Genomic DNA, 26,993 nt, shown 5'->3' on the forward strand with positions numbered 1-26,993 from the left:
TTTTCACTGCCATTTCTGCAAGACACTTAGGCTTACCAGTTTACTGTTTCAAAAGCATATTTTTATGATTTGAGAAGCTGCTTTATACATACTCTTGAATAGTGGTGTGCTGTGTTCAGCAAGCTAGAGATACAAATGAGTATGCCAACACCTCTAATGAAAAAACAGATTTATTTAAGGTGGCAGGATAAGCCATTATCTCACTAAAAAATGTATCTATATCCCCAAACCCTTTTTATCCTTTCTAATACAACACACAACTCTTCTGCACGTGCTATTTTCAACAGAATTACAAAAGATCTCACTGACACTACTTGTAGTTTCTTTTTCCACCCAAAGGCAGATATTACAGGTTGCAGAAATTTGTAGGTAGATAAAAGGTAAGAAGATTATAGGACAGTGATGAGTATAACGAATTTCATTTCCACAAGCTTCTAATTCTTCTGAGGAAGAGAAGAACATAGGTTTTGCATAGGCCTCTTTACCAAACAAATGCACACCCTGCAATGAGGGACCAGGAGATGAGAGGTTACATTCCAAGCTGAATGCAAACCACCCTTGCCTGTGAGGCAAGGGAAGGACACATCCTAGAAAGGACAGACGTTCAAGAAAGTTTGGATTAGTTGATTCTTGTGTTGTTTGGAGTAACTTTTGACACTTACTGTAATTCTCTCATCTTTGTCATCTAGAGGGGTGCCATCTTTCTTCCATGATATAGTGGGTTCTGGGTGACCTCTCGGGGGCTGGCACTCCATCACTGCAGGTTCCCCCACAGCTACCATGACATCTGATGGATTTTGTCTGAAGTCATCCCGTAGAACTGAAAGAATAAAGGCAATGAAGCAAAAATTTACTCAATAATATATGAATAGTGCAGCAAAGTGTTTCGTATTGGCCTTTAATGATGCCTGTTGTCTCTGTATTTTGCATTAACAAACAGATCAATTAACCAACAGAGCTGGAGAGGGGACTTTTTATAAGAGCTTATTGTGAGAGAGCCCAGCCTTAGCCAAACTCATCTTTGCAATTTGGCTTGTGTCTTTTTAAAGAAAAAAATATTTAAAGTATTTCCTGATCTCTGGTAGCTGTCACTTAGCCTAAATCAGGACCACATCCTTTACTTAAAAGTCCATTTTACCACCTTTGCACACAAGGAAACATTTTTATTGTAGCTTCATTACTAGAATTTGTTCTTCCTCATCATTTGGCCGAGGCCAGGCCTAGGAAACTAGAGTTTCCTCCAGTCATCCACTATGGATTTTATCAATAGCTGTGTGATTATTTTTCTTTCTGGGAAAGGACAGACATCATCCTGTGCTCAGCAGACCACTACACAGGGGTATGGTTTAACAGAATAATGGCATTCCTAAGCCTTGCCAAGTAAGTGGCATTAGGTTTAATCTAAAAATAAATAACTCAAATGATAACAAACATAACATTCTAGTCCTCTCCACTGCTCTTCTTCCATCCACACTGAACAAAGGATAGGGTAATGGAACAGCACAGTATGGCCAAAGGACTATCAGGATTTTTTCAGAGCTGTATGTCACTCTTCCTACCTGCAACAATCTTGGGTCAACAGTAAATAATGACAAGAAACTGAAGCAAAAAAAAAATATATCCTTCAAGCCATGGACCCTAGATACATGGACATTCACTGTTGAACAGGGTTTGGTTGTTAATGCTGCTTCAAGAGGAGGTGAGATTTATTGTCAGCTGTTAAGCAATGTGGTTCTTACAGATTGTCAGGTACAGTGCTACCACCAACCCATCCCTCTTTGTAAGGTCCTTCATGCTGGTAAGACCTTCTGAAATGCTCTGAGGGCAAATAGGTCACCTGCTTTGGGACAGAGGTATATACACCTTCCTCACACCTGCTTTTATTATAATGTAATACACAACCAGGAAAGTTCCACATTGATACTGAAGTGTAGGCAGGAATCAAAAACAATAAATAAAGAATGTTTTGCCACTATTCTAGATAAAGGACATAAATTCCAGAAATAACAAAGAATATCTGTGTGTCAAAAAGACTTAAATATAGTATTGATCTCACCAAACATTTGAATTTATTTATCCCCTTCCACAATGAAACATGCAGATTTCTAATATTTCAGTCCAATTACTGAAATTTCTGGATGTCCTGGAAATAGGATATACTGATGCTCTTAAAGAGTGTAGTCAAGGATAAAATGCCTCTATCACATTAACAATACAAATAGAACAGAATTATAGGACTTAAAGAAGATAGTATAGAATAACTCAGATTGGAAGGAGCCCCTGGAGGTCATCAAGTCTACAATGAGATACTTTTCAATGACCATGGTCTCTTGGACAGATTAGGTCTCTTCAACACAGCTAGTGTACAGAGTTTATAAAAAAGAAAAAAAAAAAAAAACAACACCCAAAAACCAACACAACAAATAAAACATGCACCTATTTCTGAGTGTACAAAAGCCTGGAAAAGCATGCTCCACCTAAGATCAAAGCATCTATCTTCCTAAAAGGCAAAATTCATGGATAATTTCCTTCTGTGAACTTCGGAAAAATTGAATATATTTTCTGCTATAACATAATTTTTTTAAAAAGAGGAATTATATAATTTTTAGTTATTCAGAAAGGTAAGTCAAAAAAACAATCCTTTAAATTCCCTTCTGCTTTCAACTAAACTTAATTAAATTTAACCCATATTCTCTTACATCTTCTTAACTATGTTCCTTTATATATTGATGCACCAAAATTGCACTTCAAATTAATTTTTGCTTACGGAAGTATTACAACACTCTCACATACACTGAAAACGTTACATATCCTTGTTCTGCTTATTCTGAATTTGATGTTAACAGCCAAAGTCAATTTCTTGTGCTCCCAAGAAACCCTCAAGCCATCCAGACACATGAATCACTATAAATCACATAGTGCAAATGGATAGCCGGACACTGCTTCTACTGAAGTTTACAAATTTTTTCTATTTAATACTTTAAAGATTTAATCTGGCTTAGAGACACTGATCATATTATTACTTTTTTTTTCCCCCCACTTCTTCCAATTTAAGAACATTAAAGAAGACACAGAAGTTGCCCTAAGTTACTAAACCCTCCCTCCCACAGATCCAGTGGCCAGTGCCAACATGCAAGTGCAGAAGAGTTTATTTGCTACACCACAGTTCCATTGCAACACAAAAAAGGGCTGTTTTGACCATGAGTAAGAAGAGTCTCATTACTGCTGAAGATTGTATCACTTGGATAAATTTAAGAGACATATAAAAAGAAGCAGCCTGAAGTTTAAAAAAAAAATTAAATCAAGTGATCTTAATAAAGTGTAAGTGCCTTTCAAGTCTGAGAGACATCATAAATCTAAGAGAAAGGACTATCAGGTAGAACCTCAGATGGCTTCAGCACCTTTGAAGCAACAAAGAAGTCCAGTACTTACACAATAAAACCAAATTACTTCTGTAATTTCTACACTCTTTAGTCTTATAATAGCTTGACAAGCATAGTACCTTGCCTGCAAACCAAGACCTTTCACAAATTAACCAGTTCTTAATAGAATGCCTAGGAGGACATCAAAGATCCAGGCCACAGATACTTCAAAACAAGTATTTTTTTCCCCATTTACTATGAATTATTTTGGCCCTAACATCACATAATGAAATGCTAACAAAATATAATCCAACAGAGATTACTCCACAGATAGTCATCGTAATTATTTTTGCAGCTGTAAAGTAGATACATGCTCTGTTTCGTTTGCCTCAGGCCCTGGCAATCTTGCATTAAGTTATAAATCTTAAATTTTCATCCCTGACTGAAAAAAAAAAAAACCTCTAACTTTTTCTTTGCTGTTCTTCACAGTCAAGGTTCACTGTAAATTGAGAAAACATTTCCTTTTTAAGTTATATTAGAAGTATACTTTGCAATCCACTACAGCAAGTGCTTTTTGTCACCAAAGAGTGAAATTTCACCTCTTTCTACAATATGCAGATGGAATGAAAAAAAAGGTACATTAAGAGGACATTTAATATTTTTTTCATTAAAAAAAATAAATATTAATAGATACAACAGTCTCCTCCCCATTTCTGCAAATCTTGGTTAAGGTTTTCTAGCATTTTACCTAATATTTTCTGAAATTCAATGAAGGATGATTGTAACCATCACCACAGCACAACTGAGACAACTCCTTCATCTTGCTGTGTGAAAATGCTGAACTATTCAGGTTCAAAAGCAACTTTTGCAGCTCCACTTAAAATTTTGTCAACTGCTCACACAACTACTTCGTATTGTGTACTCTTCAATCCACTAAGGGGTTTTACTTTCCCCGGAGAATCTTTCTCAGGGAAGAAGGGAACTGGCAACCACTTGAGGATAAATTTTTGTTGATGAGCAACATAAATTTTTATTAATAAGCAGAGATGGCACCAAAAATTGTTTTGCAAAATGCAGCACCCAGTGCTTTTTTAAAAAGTTTTTTGTTGCCTATTATGAAAAGAGTAGGGAGACACTGCTTGGTGAAACAGGACGAAGATAGGCAGGATTTTTTAGATAGATTAATTCAGAAGGTTTGTGTTCAATTTTATGTTTCAATAACTGTAATTTGGACGGGATATATAAAATGCAAGATAAAATAAACCAACCAGAAAGTTCTAGTCAATACTTGAGAAGAATGAATTTGTAAGGAGCACACTAGTTACCATCAGACACTATGGATATCATGCCTTAACAGGTGGTATCATTCAAGATCTGGAAATCAGAAAAATTCCTGAAAATTCTAATTACATGTCTGTTCTAGTCCAGACACTTCATGCTAGATCAGTTTAAAGCAGTGTACCAAAATATATCTGGGATCCTTAATCAACCAAGATCTTACAGCCAGTAAAAAGAGGAAGAAGGGAATGATGAGGCTTGTGCTGCAACTTTCTGAATCAGACCAAGGCAATTTAAATTCATTTTAATTCTTATAAAAAGGCATTACTAAGACTTGATTCCCATTAACTCTCTTGCACCATCCCACACAAAACACACTATTTTGCAAGTCTGCTTTTTAGAGAGAGACTGGCGAGTCCAAGTATGGCACAATTATTTAACAGAAAACATCCCAACAACCTCCACTCTTTCTGCATGAAGATAACTTGAATTTTTCTTTGAATAGTAGCATGTGCCTGAAAAATGGTGGAAAAGGAAAGTGAAATAAATAGAAGAAATCAGCTAATGAGCAAGTTTACAACAAACAGCAAACAAAACCCTCCTGACATCAAAGAAGCTAAATACAACCTTAGTGACCCACTGTCCTGTCTTTTGGCTAATTTTGTTAAAAGTTGTAATAGATGTTAAATCTTTTGTAATATCCACCACTTGTATTATTTACATTTCCCTTTTCCTCCCCGACAAAAGAGCAGTATTTACAAACCAGGTTTCCACCTAATACTTAATTTGACTAATAAAGTATGATGAACAAAACAACAAAAATGAGAGCTTGCTTTAAAAGCCTGTAAGATAAGGAAAACAAAAATAGGATTCAGGAGGTTATATAAATCCTCTAATCCCATGAAGCTGTAATCAAAGAGAAACTAATTATTGCTTCGTCAGGATTGAGCTGTTATTCAAAAACAGAACTCTTCCTGTAATTTAGGATCAGCAGTGATCCCTTTTACCCACTACATACTGAACTTGTAATTTAAATTTACTGAGATACACCAGACATTTTTGGCATTCAAATATAAGATGGTTGTCAGTTGGAACAGTGCTTCAAACCAGGTGCTTAACTTTAATTACAACTAACTTAAGCATCAGCCAGAATTATGGTACCTTGTTTAAAGACTTTGCTGGCATTAAACTTATACAGATGTCAGGATATAATTTTTAATACATGCATGCCACTAACAGGAAAGTGTTAGAGCACCTAATTAAGGAAAAAAAAATAAACAAAGGCATGCATTATCAAATTTAAGTCAACACATGTGTTACCATATTATATTTTAGACCTCATTAAACTGTTACCTGGTTTGACCAAAAAACTTGATTATTTACAAATGAGAAATATTCTTTCTGAAGAGACCTCCCTAAAAGTCTCTATGAAGTCATAAAAAGTTAAAGGAAAAACTTATTCCCTGAAAAAAAAGCTTTCTTTTCCTTTCTGAAGGTGTTAAAACAGGGTCAACATTGGTGTTAACTAAAACAAACAGTCATTAAAATGGAACAGAAGGAGGAGGGCTATAAATAGTCAGAAATTACTGTTGTGATCATCTAACAAGACCACTCATGCAATGCAGGCAATAATTTCATGCAGTCCAGCAGTGCTCTATGGAATGTTTCAAAAGATGTCTGCACTCCCACAAGGCTCCAAGAGGCTGGAAGTCACAGCCAGCATGCCTAGAGCTCCTCACTTCCAACATTTCCAGTTCTCTTATGTTTCCTACCTTGCAGCACTCTGCCCTTGCTCAGTCAGACTGAAAGTCTTCTACAGGCACACAGATGCCAATCAGGCCAGCATCCACATCTCTCATATTCCCCTTCTTCTTCCCCTTTGATGCCTTCTCTGGGCATCAAAAAACCACATGAGCCCTGGGCATGTGGCCACTGCTCCAACCACAGCCCCTCTGACTGCACAGTCTGAGAATTCACAGCAAACAGGTCTCCAGACAGAGGAGGCTGCTCACTGCATGAGGCTGATTCCAAAGCATCATCACAGCACAGATCTGTTTTTAATCCTTGGCTATACGTTCATGACAACACATTCAGCATCATCTACTCACACAGCGCTCTCCTGCTCTGCTTTAAACTCTGCCCACCAGCAAACCTTACCACCTCAAAGTCTGAAGAAACAAAAGCACTTAAAAATCAAGTGGCCTTTCGCTTAGTAGTCACATTTGTATGAGTTAGTTCAGACCTTTACCCAAGCGTACGTAACTGAGATCATAACATTATACATATTTCTAGTTCAAGATCTCCTTTCACAAAGGGAAACAACTATTAAAGCTCCTCAATAAAACAACTGTGTTTTTCCTACTTTATTTCCACTGAAATCAACTAATTTAGTTTAAACAGCTGGTTCATAAATAGTTCCTCCATGACGTCACTATGGAAGAAACTGAAGGGTTAATGAATGCAAGAAAAGATTTCAAAAGATCTCTCTTTTAGACATTGAAACAATTTAAGAATTTCCTTCTATTATTGTACTTGTTCTCATATTGCCAAAGATTTATTTTTTAATTTGAAATGACACTACTTTTAAGATCTTGGTAGACATTGTAAGAGGCATATAGAAATTTTAACAGTAATTTAAATTTGGAAGAGTTAAGAGTGCTGAAGAATAGCATTTAACTTAAGTGAATGAAAATGAATTACTCAAATAATTAATTAGAGAATGAATGGTATATACAACATGTATATAATGGAATTTTAGTTCAGAAAACGTGCATTCCTACTACCTAGCAGAGTAATGCAGAATTTCCAAGCAATGGCAAATGGCCTCTCATCAGAGGCAGATCTGCTAAAGATTTTACTGAGTCTTGCACCACACTCTGCTGTAAGAACGTTAACAGATTAAAGGTGTCAGCAAGCAGCATTAAGTTCATGTTACTAGGCTAGGTAATTTAGTACTAACATTATTAGTACCACCTGGCTGCTGACACCAGCACAGAGCACCGACAGCCAAAGCAGCAAAGAAACACTGCTTTGTTTTAGCACTGACAAACAGAACCAAGACAACAGAGTTAAATATAAGCAACAGATGTATAAAACAGCAGCAGGGAAATTAGAGCACCCTTCTAAAATGTTAACAAAATGTACTGTCCTCATTACTGCAACCTTCAAGCTGTTTTAAAACGGATTCTCTCCAAAAAAACCATGGCTTTGATTGATTGCTTTTTCTCTGCCCATTGAAAAAGGACCTGGGTGTGCTGGCTGACAGTGGCTGAACATGAGCCAGGCTGTGCTCAGGTGGTCAGGAAGGCCAGTGGCACCTGGCCTGAATAAGGAACTGAAATGGTGTCCAGGACATGGAATATGCTGCTCAGGACACTGCTGGAGCCACCATGACTGGAGGGATCTAAAAGAAGAGCACATGTGGCACCTGGGACATGGTTTAGTGGTGGAGTCAACACTTGGATTCAATGAGCTTAAAGATCTTTTCCAACCTAAACCATTTGATGATTCAATACAGCATCATCAAATTAGGGTCTTTGTATCTATTGAAGGTTAATAATTATCACTTCTGGAAAAGTCTCGAAGACACTCAGCAATACATGTCAGCAAATAAAAGACCAGCCTGCTTCTAATCCATTGCAGAAGGAGGAAATCAAGGATTGCTGCACCAACTGGATCACATATTTAAAAGGTGCTGATGGCAAATACATGTCATGTGCCTGAATTAAGCAATATGTTACACTGCAAAAGCAATTAAATATTTAGGCAATTGGCTACAAACTTATGACTTTAAAATAAATATATTTACTGTCATTTGTTACTGTCATTAAGAAACAAACAAACAAACAAAACAACCAAAACTTCTGTAAAAACCATTGGCTGAAAGTTACTGAAAACCTTGACAAAAAATTATGGAAACCATTCAGAATGTCTGAATTTTTTCACTCATTTAAGATTTGGGCTTTAAGTAGTGCCTGGAATCTTACTGGGCAATGTAGCTGTCAGCCTATAACATTATCTCCATGTGTGGAAAGGAAATTGTAAATGGATTAGATGATGAATTGAGAATCAATTAAATGACCAAATCTGATAAGTCATATAAAGAGTAATTTTAACTCCTGTGAGAAAGGGTAACTGACAGGCCTCAGAGAGCATGCTGCAGCACTGGGAAACCTAATTAAATCCTGGAGGATCTGTGATGCCTCAGGCACACGGCTCTGAGAGTATCCCTTAGGATGACTGAAAATTGAAAATAGATAAGGAGAAGGGACCTAATTATTAATTTGACTTACTATGTAGGAAGAGCAATCCCTCTCAATGTCTTCCACATATTATGCTCCAAGACAAGGCATCTACTCACTGTAACTAAGAATTTACCTCCTGGAAGAACAGATTAATTTCTACAGACTGCAGAGATTATTTCCCTTCACTTGTCGTAAATATTAAATATTTTCAGGTATTTTCTGGTAGTAGTAGTAGCAGTAGTACATTTTACATTTTGTTTTGGGCTTATTTGAATCGTGCTGGATTACAGACAATATTTTCAGAACGACTAACACAGCATATTTCCAAACTTATGGACACAAACCCAAGGGGTTTTATAGACAGCTCAGCCAAGTAGTGTCCTTCAGACATCACAAACTAGCTTTCATAAGGCCAAGAAGGGTATGTATCTTTATATCCAGGGATTTGTCTGCATTCTGTAAATAAAGATTTTTCTCACTACACTCCAAACAAAGATTCTGATGTTTAATTTGCAAGGAGCTGCTGGCTGCACTGGCCCTCCTTCAGATCAGATTATAATGGAGAAAAAGAACCAGATTAAGAGGCTGTATGTCTTGGCCATCCAAATGACATAATAAAGAGATAATTGAAATCAAAGAAGAGCTATAAGGACCAAACAAGGAAAGAGAAAAGGTGAGAAGACACTTCACCAGAACTCCAGTGTTTTCCTTAACTACTCACCAAACCTATTTCATGAGCAGAAGATTTCTTTTTTCAGGAAGAATACAAGAACCAACCCAGAAACACCTCTGTCATCCAACTCAGGATAAAAGAACACAGGTAGCAAGGACAGAAGCAAACATTTAGTTTTCAGTTAAAGGTTAAAGCTAGGATGACAAAATAAGCTATATTGCAATTGCTTTAAAAGGCATTTCTCTCAAATAGCAAGCCACGGCGGCTTGTGTTGTGAAAAACTTATTGTCTTTCCATTGTTTCTAAGAAGGAAGCTCCCTCAGTAGGGAAAATGTAAAGGAAACTCATTAGTTGTAACCTGTGCTGATAAAAGAGGAGAAGCAACTGCTCCAGAGTCTTATCAATGGAGCTGGCAGCACTTTTCCTGTAGTAGGAAAGACTTAAATGCTAAGACTTAAAATACTTGTATGTTCACTTATAATAATCCTTTCACCCTGAATGAGTCAAAAACTTATCACAGGAGACATGTGCAAAGAAATAAAGGTTTCCATGCCCTTGATAAGATTTTTTCTGCAGTAGTTCTAAATCTGCATATGCCCTATGTTAGTGCTCTGCTAAAGGTGCTGCCTCCACATAACTATTTTAGCCCGGTCCTTCTGCTTAGCATGCAAATTCTAGGGTGTTATAACTGTACCACTACCATCAACATTTTTTGAAAGGACCCTATTTCCATGAAAAAAAATCCCCATTATGCTCTTAAAGTGGTTGAAAAAAATGACATTTTAATATCAGAGAATATACAGTATCATTATCACACTCAAACAGCTAAGCCGCTTCTTTAATATTCCAGAAAATTATATTCCCCCCTTCACACAGGAGGTCAAGCCTGAAACATCAGTCAAAGGGGACAAGATGCAGGCACTTCATATGGCTGAGTGGGTCATTGTAAATAACAGCAGAGCTAAGAACAGCATTTGTTGGCACCACACACTACAGCAAGGCCACACAGCTCAGAAATGTTGCTGAACTATTACATACACTTTTACTCTGTTCCATTGTTCTCTTATTGTATATAATTTTATTGTCTTGGCAGAATGTGCAGACCACAGAGCTCCACTGTCTTTGTTCAGCTCTGCAGATTGCTATAGAGCAGGACATACCCCAGTTAGATAGAAGATGTTTCATCAACTATACCCTGCATTCCCCAACCTGTGAATGTATCATTCTTGTGGTAATGCTATCTTGTTTTTTTTACATCCTAAAACATTCAAGACATAAATTGACGAGAGATTGTAGTGGTAGAAATGGATAAACCATTTCAAAATTACATTTAAGCCAAATATCATATGCATGCCAAATTACTTTTGCTTGTTTTAGAAAACAATGCAGGGAATCACCTCAGGGGAGAATGGCAGACAGCTTACACAGAGGTCAGAGAGAAATATAGTCTTCATCTAATTCAATTAACTGCTTTCAGTTAGATCCCAAATGGTACAGGCAAGCATTTGTTCTATTTCAGGCGTATTCTAAGAAATGAATCATTCTGCTTTCCCACTACACAAAGGCACGACAAAATATCACACACTCGCTTATTTTATTGTTCAGAATTTCAAAAATCTCAAGACAGACGTCTTTATGATTTACAGTGACATCTCATAATTTAGGAAACCATCTGAAGGCTTCAAATATTGTAAAATTCTACGAAGAGCATTACAAAAAGTAGCAAAGTTAATAGCTAAAACAATGAAAAATGGTTTTGAAAGCAAACAGACACACCAAATCCACCAAGCTGGAAATCTGAATTGCAGCTCTTGGAGATTTATACTCTATCATAAATGGCAAGACAGTAAAATCATACAGAAAAAGTACTTCTGCATTTGGACTCTCATACTGGCTTCAAGCCCTATGAGATATTCAAAGGCAAAGTGCCAATTGATCAATATGTTAGTATTTAATGTGCAGTAAGTGCTACTGAGGAAAAATCAAGAGAAACATTGCCTGTTAGCAGAGTCTGCTGTACTGCTGGCAGGAAGGAGTGCACAGAGTTGTGGATCCCCCCATGTGGTAAGACAGCAGCCAGAAGTCTGATTCAGAATTAACAAAAGGAAACAGAGGGCGATGTTCAGCATGAAAACAAATGTGCATAAAGCCAGGCAGATTTCATTACTGAAGATTTTAATTTTGATTAAATGCTTCCTTTTATATTGGGTCACATTCATTGTCTTCTATCCCATGTTTTCATTAATACTTTAATACACAGGGAACATTAAGTTGCATAACTTCAGTGCTGCAGCTAAAGATATCATCTTTAATAACAGCTACAAAGAAGATGCTGGCATCCACCAGTGTCCAATTTTGGGATGCTCTGAGGCACAGTGGGCTGTCAGGGGCTTTGTGGCACACAGGACAACACATCAGCCCTCACCACCCAAGCAAAAGGCAAGCAGATCACTGCAAGGTGAGCTTAGGCAGTTTGAAGTGGGAACTTATAAATACAACCAAGGCAAAGCAAACCAACACAATGGAAGCAGTTGTGAAAAGGCAAAAAGTACCAAGGTGGCAAGTACTTATTGGGGAAATACTGCATTTCTCTTTCTTTCAAAGCCTGGGAGAAAATGCAGTACAATGCAACTACTCAAAAACTTCCCAGGAAACTACAGAAATAACATGAAGTTTGAGAAATTTGACAGTTATCTTTTTCCCCTTGCTTTTGGTGTTTCTACCTATAATTGATGAAACTTACTGAATTGATTGACCTGGTCTAAGATGGGAACTCCTAAGAGTGTAACAGTTAGCAGGAGAAATAAAGAGAGTTTTATAGAATTTATAAAAGTTACACTGGCAATCAGAAGTAAGAAGTGTCACTAATGGGATTAATTCCCATTACTGTGTCAAACTTCTCTTATCACTGTATCTGTACACACAATGCCTGGGTACCCTTTGCTATTCTAACATGTAAAAGTGTATGACAGACAAAACTATCTTATCTCTCAAAGGAAAACAATTTAAAGCAGAAAGGGATAACTCTATACATATTCATCTAAAAAAAAATCCAGTAACAAGTACCTCACTAAACTCTGCCAAGGTTCATGGAAACAATTGGGAATTGTATATACATCATTTGGATATGGGCCATTATCGAACTATCTAGAGAGTTAACCAACAGAGGACACTCTCAGCAAAACAAGACTGATGCTACATAATCAGAAACACCAGAGCTGTAAACAATGGGAATGCACATTATTCCCAAACAGTATAAATAATTTAAGACTTCCAGAACTGAAATTAATCTACATACCATTTGAAGCACACAGAACCACCAATTCAGACAGAATAATGAAAGGTAAGGGAAAAACAGATGGATAATTAAAAAGATACTTATCAAGTGGGAATAGACTTAGCTTTGCACTGCTGGTAACAAGAAATAAATATCAAGAAAATCCTATTACATGCATGTATATTTTATATGATTATTTTTTTTCCAGAAGGGATTGTTGGTTTTTTTTTTCTTTTCCTACAGTCTGATTGGACAGTGAACCTGCTATAACCATCAACATCTATCTGATTAACTCTTCGTCTCTTTGAAGCATCACTGTTTTATAGGGCACTATTTGCAGGGAGATGGAAACAATCTCATTTGCCCATATTTGAGATGAGCATTCTCCCTTTAAGCCCCCACTGGCCTAGAAGTCAGCACCCTTTCATCCCCAGATGAAGTCTCTACAGCATACTTCAAAGGAAAAAGATACTTACGGTGTCTTAACCTTTCCTTTGAAACTGAATCTGTGGATCCAATATCATCTAGCAAGGCTAATTGCATAGTATGCAAGGGAATTACTATTATTTCAATATAACCTACCATAAAGAAATGATGAAAGCTGAGGCACTGTTGTAATAGGCTTTACATAAAGACAGCACCACAAATACACTATCAAAGGCAAGTATCTTGTTCAAGTACAACAGGAAAATGTCACAAATTATCTGTATAATCTGAAAAACTACATTCAAATACCAGCCAGCTTACCCTGCAAAGAAAGCCTTGGGAGGAGAGAAGATATAGTGAAAAAAACGAAAGAGAAAGAGAGGGTATGTGAATTCATGGTTAGATGTTACCATAGTTCTTTCATCTTATTAACTTGCTGTATTCTGTATTTTATGTTCTAATCTCCTTACTCTCTGTGAGTTTTATATTTTCCTATAACACAGATCTAAATCAACTCAAAAGCTGATTTAAAGTACAGTAGAAAAACATGAAAATCCAACAGAGGAACTAACATGAACATTTCATCATTAAAAAAAAACCCAAAACAAAACAAAAACCATTTCTCATGCAGGAAATAACAGCAGTTAAAAAGAGTGGCATGGCTACAAGTAGAAGCATAACCCAAACAGTTTGGAAAACTCTTACTGCATTAAACAGCTTCTACTGTAAGAATGCAAAGGAAAGGTAACTAACTTAGAGACAACTATAATTTTTAAATTAAAAGAACAGTAATCTTCTATGCCTCATCATGAAAATTCGCATATTCCATGAGTTCCATTAATCCAAAAATAAAACAGAAATATTGAAACCTAAGTTAGAAAAGTGCTTAAGGATGTCCCAGTGTTTCTGGACTAATCGTAAGTTTAGATATGCTTAAATGTTTCCTTTAATCAGAGAGCGATCAGTCAGTTCTCCCTCTAAATACCAGAAGCAGGGAAAAGGTCTTGTATCTGGTAAAAGTGCATGAACAGTGTTCAAGCAAAAACCTAAAACAAGCCAAAAGCCCACCAAAAGCAAAATACAACAGAAAAAAAAAACCTGAAAAACCTTGAATAACACTAACAATCATATTTTTTACAGAATGGGAGCTGCCTTTTCATGACTTCCTTACTGAAGAGTGGGGGGGTGCAATTACATTACCTATATCCAGCACTGCTTTGTCTCACCTGTGATTTTACACCAGGGACCATCTGAGTCAGAATGAAGCAGTTGAGCCCAAATTCCCCACAGCCTAGAATGCAATAAGAGGATCCAGCCCCAGCAGGGATTTAAAACAGCTTTGTCCATTTATGAAAAACATTTTTGTTGTTACGTTTACCATATGAGGCTGGAAAATAGCACATGAATACTTTTACACACACACACATATATGTATTCCCACAGTGTTCATATATCTATTAAAACACCTTTTGTTTCTCATGTTACCAAATAAATGTGGAGTACTAATGTGTGCATGTTTTGTTTATCACTAAATAAAATGCATTTAGTATTTATACATGTTTACTTTAGGCAACACGATCAGTCAATAACAATCAGTCATGCTTTTAAAGGCAGTCAAATTTTTCAGAAATGAGCTGGATGTTACTTGGTTACTTCAATTATTTTTCCATGTGAGTCTATAAGTAGCACCTACACTCTGCAAGCACTGAAACAATCATCTAGTATTTTTAAAGACATTTGATGTCAGACATAAAAGTTTCAGAGAAAACAACTATGAAAAAGAGCACAGAAAATAAGGTTACTTTTAATTATACACAGAAATGAATATCTAGCACAGAATAACACATTATTGATGTGGTAATTAAAATATTGTATTCTGAAATATAAATATATTAGCAAGCCAGAAGGACCTGGCCTTATTTTATTAGACTTTAATAGAGAGGAAATAGAGTTAAACAGATGGCACTCAGTATTTCTCAATGAATTCAGCATCTGTGAGTACATGTTGCATAAATGCCAATTAAAATGTGTCCGAGTAAATTTAATTCCCTTGCTGATAGAATGTAAGCCAACCTAGCTGGCTAAAGATCAAGGTTAACCTTAATCGTCTGCTCAACTTGTAGCAAGTTGCTCTCAAATTGTAAAGAAATTCCCAGTGAAATAATAAAACAGCATTCCTATTGATTTGTATTCATTTACATTCATAATTCTCTTCTCAAGTGTTGGGCCAAAGCACAAAGGGGAAAAAAATATAGTACTGTGTGAATCATTTGACAAATCTAAACTGAAGAAATATTTCTTTGATTTAAAAAGCTTCTGCAGAAACGTTCAGCACAACTTCTCCTTTGGGTAATTTTATGAAGTAATTATTTTAGAAGTTAAAACCTGATAATTTTTATGAGCCACACAAGACACTTTTTAATTTCCTCTACTCCATTACAGACAAACTACAACTATCTTATATTAAGTTTCCATCTAAATTTTTCATAGAATGCAAAGTGAATTTTGATTATTATATGCTCAAATACAAATAAAAAAAAAGACTATATTGAAAAGCTAAAGCAATACCGTTATATAACCTTATAGCTGTTCTAATTTAATTTGGCATTTTACTGTCTTATAATAAGACAGAGAAGGACCAAAAAACACCTTTGGTATAAAAAAAAAAACCCATCAAACACCTTCCAAAGGCAAAATTCTGAAAACGTTGAGATTTTGGCCCATATTTTAAGAATTACAAAGTGCAGTCTAGTGGGTTTGTACCCAGGATAACTGAGCATCCACCTGCATGAGAAAAGAGATGGCATTTTTGTGATGTGCTGAGCCATCCTTAAAAATTTGGTATCATTGACTAAACTGGGACAAATGTACACCAAATAAAGCTTGGATCTTTTGCAAAGTTAATTGATTAAGTCACTTTATACATAATCCATGTGTGCAGTCTTTTCCCATACCAATTATTTCATGCTGGCAGCGCTTTGTTGAGGGAAAACCCAGTCAGAAACTATAAAACATACAGCCCAACAGCAAATGAAATTAAATGCCAGAAGTGCAAATTACTATCTAGGAAATGAAATCTGAACTATTCATGCATGTATACATACTAGCAATAAATTAAATTATGGCAGTCAGGGGAAAGACCTAAATGTCATTAGAAAGAGTGCAATGGAAACAGTGGTGCCACAATCAGAAAATATAAAATAAAAGCTTTCCTTGAAAGTGGGAAAGCAAAAGATTTACCACTGTTCTCTACAATAGCAGGAATAAATTGACTCAGAAAGACCTCAATGCATTTTTAGATTATAGAAAGCATACTGGATTTTGACCAGTTCACTAATTCAGCAAAATCTACTTATTGGGCAGTTCTGCAAAACTAGCTGGGGAAGACATCATTGTGTCTTTTATAGGAGGTCAGTCTCAACAGAATGCACACAAGAACCTTCATTTTCAGACTTATTAATCAGTGAACTATTGAAACTCTGACTGAGGACCACCTTGGGAAATCAGGTCCCTAAGCATTTTAATAACCACAGACAATGGTACTGAAGAGAAAAGGAAATAAAACTAAAAACACCCAACACAAAGCCCGGGTCAACAGCCACGCTTCCTAAATTAAATTATGAATTGAGTAATGCCAGCAGAATTTTCAAATTTGAATTTAAATAAGTAGGGATGGTGCACTACTCTTGATTGCCTTGTCACTTTTAGTCCTGCATTGCAATAGAGACCACAGAAGGAACAGTAAAATACTAAAATCTTAAGGTATTCAGAGATTCTGTAGTACAGCATGACTGACTATATAATGTACTGGGGAAAGACTCACATGGTCCAAAGACAAGAAAACTCCTCATTCAAAATAACACATTCAAAAAGGTAAGAAAAAGGTAAGAAAATTTCTGAGCACATCCAGCATTCAGCACAGAGGAAGGCTGATGGAAAGACAGACAAATGGACAGGGCAACTCAAGGGTGAGCAAACTAACAGTGGTGTCCACTTCAAGCCCTTCCTGGACTCCACCTTTTCAGAGAAGCATTTTTGCTTAACTTACCTGAAAAGAGGATTTGTGACAAATTCTAAGGGACAAATGAACATCCCTCAAACAATCAGATTTGTTTAAATCCCCTGCAGGAGTGCTCCAGCAAAAAGGCACAAGAGACTTGTGTGCAGTGCCCTTCAAAATATTTAAATATATTTGTACTTCTTTGGCTGTGCAGTTATTACTCCTGATTGAACTTGTGCTTGATTCCTGCACCTGGCTAACTTTCCAACCCTTTTCACATCCTTGCACTTAAAAGTTTCACCAAAGTCAGGATGGGTCCATTCCCCCAGTCAGCTGAATGTCACACACATCTGGGCAAACTACAAGACTTGTGAGAGTGAATTCTGAGCTTTTGATGGCAGAAGCATCTCCAGATTCACAAGCAAGATTCGCTACTGATGATGCAGACATTTTTCACAAAGCTCCTGGAAAACAAAAGGCAGAGCACCTAACAGGATGGACCAGGCCCTACTAAGCAATAATCCTCACAATTATTGTAATAATACTTGGAATTAGATTCTTTACTCCAGCTTGCAATGTGCAGAATAATACGATTCAACAATTGCTGTAATTCTTTGCAGTTGCACGAAGAATAAGCACTTAAAGGTTCAACTGAGCAGCTTTCATTGTCTTCTACAGTAACTATTTGCTCTATTTATTCAAAGAGCTGACCTTCTAGTAACCTTGTACAGGGGCTAGAAATGAATGGAAATTTGACCTCACTTTAAGACCTCCATAAAAAGAATTATACTACAATGATTTTGCATCTTTAGGTCAGCATGTCAGATAAATATTTTATTTAGTTGCTAACTGGATAATGCATGTTCAAAACAACTCACAATGCCAAATGCATTTTTTAAATATATTGCTAAATGAAGCACAAATTCAACTCATTTTTAAATATTTAAATATATTTGACATTTAAGAAATATTGGACATATTTTCCTTACTGCAAATGCATTATGCATTTAAGAAGTTTTAGCTGCCATTAGGAAGCAGTACCTATGAATAATACATCTTTTTCTGATGTCTTTTTATGTACACAAAAACATCAATTTGTACCTTGCTTAAAAGAAATCTAAATTACAGGTAAGCCATCTAAAGTGTCCCTTACTACCTTTTGGCAAGATTAGTCTAATCTGAGTTTTTCCACTAAATTACCCAGATCAACAGAAACTCTGCACAATTATATCCTCCTCTCTAAAATAGCACATGATCTTTCCTCATGTGGATAATTGCCAGGGTGGAAAATTGCAGTGAGGATGATGGTACAGATGTTCTTTTTCAGTTGACCAAACAAAATGAAAGAAAACAAGGAATTCCTGCTTCATAATGAGTTCTATTTAAAATCCACTGGTTTATACACATTTGCACACACATAAACAAGTATAACAAGTATAAGGAATTTTCAACAGATTTCTCTAATGGAAGATTGCATTCTTCTGTTGATTGTACAGGAAAAGACTGGGTCTTAAGTAAGAGAAAGTATTAAGAAAGCATCAACATGTGAAAAACAAATGTTCAATGTTTGCAACCTGCAAGAACGCACACTAGGATTCTTCTTAAGTTAAAGTTCCTGAAGGGGATTTCAAAGCAGGGTAGTAACACTGGATCTAGGCTTCTTCATTTGTGTGCATGGACAAACAGCAGGCAACCTTAGCACTGACAGGATAAAAAGATTTGCCTGCATGCGTTATTACTGCTGCATTTACTGATCCCCATGGCTGAAAGCAGCAATTGCCCTTTGGGGGGATGAAGGGAGGTCACTGAATGATGTCCTCTCTATTCTCCAGAGACTGCTGCAGAGCTGTGCTCACAGAAGGGACAGCTCATGGAATCTGCTTCCCAGATCTCACAGCCCCTTGCCCTCCCCTCCTGTCTTGCTCTTCCCTCCCCACCAGGTACTCCTCATCTCCATGCCTTTGGAGCTGTTCTCCATTAGATGCTTCTTCAGTGAGATTTTAACAAATTCTGGGTTTGTTTGTTTTTTGTTGGTTTTTTTTTTTTGCCTTACCATTAACTATTTTAAATTGTACCCAACACTCATCATCAAGCAACACTGCTGTTAGAGTTAAGGATTTTTGACATTTAGGTTATTTCCACAACTACCCTGCTTATTCTCAAATACAAAGCAAGCAAGCAAACAAACAAGGCCTAGCAATTACTTTGCACTGGCTTATATCAGCACCAGTCTTCAATTATGGCATTACAGAGTGATGGAGATTGTTCTAAATTACAGAGACACCCAACAACAACAAAAAAAAAAGAGACCATGGTGGTGGAGAGCTTAGAAGGGCACCTGTTGGAAGCCAGAATTCCACAGAATTCTTTCATGTAAGCAACATTATTTTGCAGTATTATATGCACTGTTATGTATGCATATCCTGTATAATCTCTAACCAGGAAGAGGGATGGAAATGTTCCTCCTATCAACCTCAAGAATGTGTTTTATTTACCCTCAGTTGGAATAAAGTAATTGAAAACATCTGGAAAGTGTTTTAACAGTAACAAATAAATAATTACTGAGAGCTACAGATGGAAAGTGTAAATACACTATTTTTGAGCATTTCCTAGTGTTTCCCATAGGGAGGAGGGGCAGTTCCCATTTGTTTCCTCAACAGAGCATATAGCCAAAATTACAGGCTGGGCTCACCCTCGTTTTGCAGTTCAGCTTTATGGGCAACTGACACAAAAATACAGCATATTTTGGGCTACATTTGTCTCTAAACCAGTCTGTCAAGGTTCTGTCACACAGGGCAGGTTCCTGAGATGCTGACCGTCTCTCAAAAAAGCAAGTGACAAGGAGTCAGAAAACTAGGTACAAATTTAATTTATATGTAAGAGACTAACAGCCACAGACTTAGTTGGTGATTACAGGCTCTATCATCCTCTTTCAAATATTTCCTGCAAGAGAAAGAAAGAGAGAAGGACAACGTAGACAGCAACTTATTCACTGCCTCATAATGAAAGAAAGTAATTTGGATTAACTTTCCCTCTTCCCCAATCCAAACACCAGTTTGTGGTGCAGGGTTTTAGCTTTTTTTAGGATTTTGTGTCTGGTTAAGCTAAGCACTGAACTACATATTTCTCTTTGCCTCGCCCTGGCTTGAATCACTCAGTAACTTCAACAAATATATGTTTACATTTCAAGACAATAATAATAATACTTAAACTGCCTCACATACAACCCTGAGAAGAAAAGAGTATTAACACTGACACCCACAATATATATGTTGGTGGCACACACAGGTTACCTCTCACACCCAAGGGGTCAGCAATTAAGTTTATTTCTCCTTGTGATTCATGGAGAAACTTTTAATGCTGTCTTTCTGAACAATGTCTCAAACACTAAGCATTTGATTTATGTAAGCAATAAAATTGGCAGCTCCATCCTATGCTTATTTGTGAGTTGTGTTCTCCACAAAAAGTCAGACATCCAACCAGAGTAATTTAGTTTGCAGCAGATTTAGGCTTCAAGCTGCTTTAAGTATTTGGTGTTGAAAATCATCTTGTTTTACAGTGATACTGTCAAAATTCTTTCCCTTACCAAACATGTCAGCATTTAATTTACTAAGTAGTACTCGTAGCTTACAATAAAACTATCACATTTTTGATGCCATGTTCACAGAAACAGCTGGATGTGCACACTACAGAATTTACCAGTATTCACATGATGCTCCACGACACAAAGAGGGACTAAAATTATGATTCTTCCAAGAAAAGTGAAGTTTAATCAAGAAGTACAAAATTATCTGTACCAAAATGAGAAAACTCAGGTTAATTTACTGACGTCTCATGGTTTTGTCTAAAAGATTGTAAAAAATCAGCAGTGTTAGAAAGGGATCATGTGGGATTATTGTCCAGTCTGAAATCTGTGACACCACATAACCCAGCACCTGAAGTGACCAAACCACTCGTCAGCATTTACAAATCTGGGAACAGAACCACGCTGATTGACTGTACTGTTCAAACCTGACTTCACTTTTTCTCTAGTCCCAGGTTCCTGGCTGATAAAAACCACACGGCTTCCCACAAAGCCAAAGGTCACAAAACATTAGAAACATGAAGGCTGTATGAAAACCTGAATTAGATGTAGAGCGTGACCTAGATCTCGACATAAATACTGAAACGTAGATAAATACTGAGAGGATTTAGACCACTGAGCCCTTCAGAAACTAAAATGGGTTTATGTTAATGAAAATCCTTCCATCCTCTTCATACTGCCACAAGTCTACTCACATATGTTAAGAAATTTAACTTATTCATAGCTTTCTGTTCTTAGTGTCCTATGTTTGCCAGACAGATCTTCCTTGACCACATTATCAATATTAACCTGACAAAAAATTAACAAGACACTTCCACTATACTTTTATACCCACATTAAATTCTGAAATAAAAGTCTGCAAACCAACCATTAAATAGGTTTAAATCCCACTGAAATTATACAACTGAGATTTTCCAATGGTTTGTTTATAACATAAAAAGCATTTATTCTGATATGGATCTGATAATTTCCATTCACCTATTCTAATGGGACCACGAGGCGAATAAAAGATGCAGATTTAAATAAGAAGCACCATAATTGGAACCTCATCTTTACATTTGCTCTCATACTACCAAATCTTGCAGAGAAAATGTCTGTCAGAATCCTGGGGCAAAATATATGAAGACTTCACATCAGTGACTTTTATTGGCTAATGAGGCTGCTGCCATACCTGGGCGTAGGTGACCATTTTATACATGCTTAAATTAAATACACATTCTTTAACAAGCTCCTTGAAGCCCTGTTGACATTAGGCATACTCTAATTACTGCTGGACTTTAAAGTTTTAGGTAATCGTGTTAATTTGAATTCAAGTCAGATCATTGAAGTTCAGGAACAACTACAAGAAATGACAGGAGGAAAGAGGACTGCAGCTCAAAATATTCACAGAGATGTACTACAATCAAGCAATATACTCTTCCATAGGTTTCTATGTTTCTATTTTTTTTCCTGGTGGTTTGCAGCTGATTTTATAAAAATGATTTTAAAAGCCTCATTCACAGGCCATCTCCTATGCAATTTACCTGAGATCATTTTTCAGGTAAGTCCTGCTGTTCCTGTCGTTGTGGCTGCAATTCTGTTTGTGCTGCAAACTGACTGGTTGCAAGACATTGGAATGTAAGATTTTTATTTAAAGAAAGGTATGGGGAAGAAAATAAGAACTGCTAAAGTAATGCCAATCACCAAACCTATGTCAATAAAGCAAATTCAAAATTGAAGATGAAATGTAATTCCTTGTTTACTGCATTGAATAATTATCTAGATGTTTTTAATTGGGTACACTCATAGATGGTACCAAATTTAAAAGCATTGAATAAAACCACCTCCACAAAAAAGTTTACAACTGTTGGTTTTGTTTCCTTTGGTGGAACAGGTTAGCCTGTTACGATTTTGAAGTGGTTAAAAACTGTTTCTTTAAACAAACTTGTAGCCCAAGGACAAATACATTCTTATGTGTACTGAGTGCAATGTGTTTCTAACAAAACCAATAAACTTTCATGCTAAAGTGCTTTACCACCACCAACAGATGATTCCTATTTTGTATGAATTAGTTTGTTTTACTTATTCTAGTACATATTCTTATTTAAAGAAATTGGATTTTTAAAAACTCCAACTCTGGTCTATATTGTGTTTTGCATCAGGTGGTTATAATTGAGTGATTAAATAATTTGCTGAACTAGAATTAAGCTTACATCTAGATAAAATGAGTGAATCTTGGGTTTGTAACAGCAGAATCTCCACAGAAAGAGAGCCAAACCAGTAATTTATAAAATTTAACTCCATTTCAGTGACACTAAAATAACAGAAGGATTTATGAATAGTTTCTCTCCTTGTTACACCCAGATTACTGTGGCATCTGGGTAAGGCTGAAGACCTAAGAGTATTTCACCTAAACTAATAAAGCTATTTACCAAATCTGAACTAAGTGCTGAAGTTTACTTCTAATGAGTGTTGACTGATCTTGGCTAAGAAAGTGAATTACAATACACATAGCTGAGCCAGACAAGTCATCACTAGTCAGTAAGTCCCCTGGGACAGAAGGAAGAAAAATTGTTTCTCAGCTTATTTTTTTTTCTGAAGGATCACCACAAACGCTCATGTTGATAGCAGCACTATCTTGACATCCTTTCAGAGCTGTTCTTAGCACTGGTAATATCTTGCCCTGCTGAGAATTTTTTTACAAGTCAAAAAAATGAAGCCCTCTTAACAGTTCATTTTGTTTTTATCTATCCAAACACTTACACCACACTCATCACCCCCGTGTTTGCAAGCCTGAGATGCGAGAGTTGTCACACAAGGGATTAGTGTGCAAATCCCTCAGGGCATGGAGCTCTCCATGTCAAACTGGTTCCCAGTGCAGCAGCTCTGGGGTGGCAAAGGCTCTGCTCCAAGGGATGCTGGATTGGTGGGCTGAGGATCCAGCTGGCTTGACTCGGCTTCTCCTGAAAAATTCCAGTCACATCTCTCTGCCTCGGTCTCCAAACAGAACAGAAGCAGCAATTTCTCTCAAAACCTATGCCTAAAAAGCCTAAACAAAAACCCTGCCTCCATGAGCATTCTCAATAAAAACAAACTAAATATCCCTAAAAGGTTCAAGGTGTTATCGTATCTAATTGCTTCTACCAAAAAGCAACGCTGTAAGGATTTTATGAATGTCACCAGCACTGTCACTCTCATGAAATGAAAATAGGAAAAAAAGTCAAAACCTAACAAACAAAGTACCATGCAGTTGAAAGTTTTGCTGCTTTCACTCAGTTAAAGTTCATGAAGCTCACAAAGAGCAGCAAGGCAGAGGGACAACGCTCTGAAGCTGTAACTTGATTTTCAGCTTCATGCATGCTTACATTTGCACTGCTTTAATTCAATTTTGGTAAATTTTACAGCCACTCTCACCCACTTCTTCCATAGTTTAGTCGCCTTTAAAATAAAGACAATTCATATAATGGATTATAGAGAGTGCTGCTAGAGCCAGATAAATCAGGCCTCCTGTAAAACTTTCTAGAATGAATGAAAACAAGGCAAACTCTTCTGAAACAATATTTAAAGGTTCAGTCTTATATTTCATTTGTGTAAATTGCAAGCTCCAATGACACTAAGCTAAAGAAATCCCAAAAAGCAACAACAAAACACAAACAAACTGAAAAAACAAACAAAAAAAACCAACCCAAACCACCCCCAAACCCCTCAAACCCATAGCCTCTATTTGGCAATGACAGGTATTAGAGGCAGATCATTTGGAATACAACACTGCTGGGACCACATTATTCTACTGTCCATATCACCACACAGGAAGCTGGAACTCCTCAAAGGCTATTTTAGAGATATCAAAAACATTCACAGCCTAATATTATGGTGAATAATAAATAAATAATAAATAGAATAATAAAAAGAGTATCTCCCTCGAAGTAAAAGTGCATCTGCTAAGTCTCTCTGTGCAAAGGACACAGCTCCCTTGCTCCCTGAAGATTTTCAGCTGAGCCATGTATTTGCATGAATACTCATAAAAGTATCACCTGCCATGATTTTTTTTCTAAAACACATTGTGAGATGGTCCTGCTTCTTTCTAACTATGCTTTTTGTTACCTCTCTGTTTCCCAGATTAGGATCCAAGACCAAAAAAATATGGGTAAAAATAAAAAGCCCCTCAACGCTGGTGAACTGCTGGAGGAGGTAATTAGCGTGCCCTTTGCATACAAGCTTCAGAGAACCTGGAAAAAGTAGAAGGAATTAGGTTTTCCTCTAATTGAAAGCTAGTATCCAGATAAACTTACACACATCTAACCTTTGTTCTCTTACTACAAAGCTGCTCAATTACACATGGAAAATGGGGCACAATAAAAGCTATGGCATCTATTCACACCACAGGAATCCATTTTAATTATTCCCACTAGCAGATATTAAGTATTTCCTAATGCAAATACTGGACTCTCAGAATGCTAACATCAAGGAACTGCACTTCACAGGGATGAAGTATAAAAAGGGTTGCATTTTACACTCAGTTTAAGCACAGCAATTTCTGATGATTCTGCTATAGAATTGAAAAGGCACAGTTTTCAGTAACCTAAGTTTTCACAAAGTCGTTGCAGATATTCTAATTTGAAATATTAGATATGCATATCAGATTACAGCAAAATATAGCTATTTCTGTAAACAGACTAGGAACATAACACAGCACACTGCAATCATTCATGGATCTGCCATTGAGATACAAGGACCTTTCTGCAGGTTTTAAGCATTTTAGTGCTTTAAATACTGTTTTAAACAAGAGAATAAATTGATCTACTAATGGTTTCATCAACAAGTCAAAAGATCTTTATGGCATAAAATTCAGAACTGAAGATTCAACCTAAGTCAAATTCTTATCTTTAAAGTCCCTTCCAACATAAACCATTCTATGACTTTGATTTATGGCAAACACTGAATGAAACCTCTGAGTTTCACCCCTGCTCCCTGTCTGACTTTGCCCATGGGCATCTCCATGTCCCCTCTCTTCAGCTGCTCTCACAAGCTTCCTTGTCCACTCTCAAGTTATCTCCAGTGCTCTCAGGTGAGTGAAAAAAAAAGTAGTCTCCAAGCAGTGACTATAGGATGGTACCCTCAAGTACTACAGGAATAAAAATTTATTATTGTTCTTGTTTTAAAATAAATGTATAAAAATAAATATGAGGGTAATAAGGTCCTGAATTGAGAAACTGCCATATGAAGAGACCTTCAAATCTTCTCAGAGTCTGTGGATTCTATGAAGTCCCCAGAAGCAGTGACTGAGTGCCAAAGCACACATCTGTCATGAGTAAAAGCTTTTATTCCAGTGACAGAATAGGAAATAGATTTTAGGAAAGTATCTGTGTATTTTCATTAAAAGCATCCAGCATGTGATCCTGGGAGAAAAAAAAGATAACGATTAGGCTATATTAAAAAAAGTCATAAAGTTTAATTTCAGAGGAAAATTGGGATTTACACAGTCCTCCATTCTGTGCTAGCAATCCAGACATTCTCACTTATAGCAGAAATCGTTTGGTTGCAGATCACACTTATAAAAGTAAATTGATTCTCAGTGTCTGTGGTGAGAGAAATACAGGCATATGTAAATTATATATATGCATATATATTTCTTCATTCAAAATCCTAGATCTAATGCAGAGTCTGTTGAGCACCCTGTTCAAAGGTACACTCAAAGACAAAGAAACCTCTCAAATATTATATTTTAACTTGATATATAATCCGAAAGGATGTTAAATGAAATGTTTTAGACAAATGTGGCAGATTCACCAGTTTAACTTCTGTGCAGAGACATATACACATCTTTGCCATACATACAGCCCAAAATTACTACCATGTGCCAAATAAACTTTTACAGATGTTCAGCAGCAGAGTTCAAAGAAACTGCATTGTGCCTTCCTTGATACATGCCAGCCAAATATATAAAAACAAAGAGATGTCAAGATATCAAATGAAGTGTCCATTTGCTGATGTTCAGATAAATGAGAGATGCAGGGCTGCTAATATTCCTTCTTTCCCATTACTTGAATTACATTCAAACGACACTTTGCAGTTATTTTGAGCTTCCATCACGAAGCATTTGAGCTAAGCTATGACATGTTTTAAAGTGACTTTTCCCTATGGCTTTTTCTACAAGAAAACTGGATATTT

The 26,993-nt window shown here is 36.6% G+C and overlaps 1 protein-coding gene across 5 annotated transcripts in view; it reads right to left on the reverse strand.

The window, feature by feature from the left end:
- ROBO1 (roundabout guidance receptor 1) overlaps positions 1 to 26,993 on the reverse strand; it is a 679,988-nt gene that overhangs the window by 110,326 nt on the left and 542,669 nt on the right. For all 5 annotated transcript variants that reach the window (XM_088157812.1, XM_088157825.1, XM_088157810.1 and 2 more), the window contains one exon: positions 663 to 820. In XM_088157812.1, the coding sequence (XP_088013938.1) occupies positions 663 to 820 (158 nt within the window). The remainder of the gene's footprint in view (positions 1 to 662; positions 821 to 26,993) is intronic.

This window comes from Sturnus vulgaris, chromosome 2 (assembly GCF_052056855.1).
Source record: "Sturnus vulgaris isolate bStuVul1 chromosome 2, bStuVul1.hap1, whole genome shotgun sequence".
Classification (NCBI taxonomy): domain Eukaryota; kingdom Metazoa; phylum Chordata; class Aves; order Passeriformes; family Sturnidae; genus Sturnus; species Sturnus vulgaris.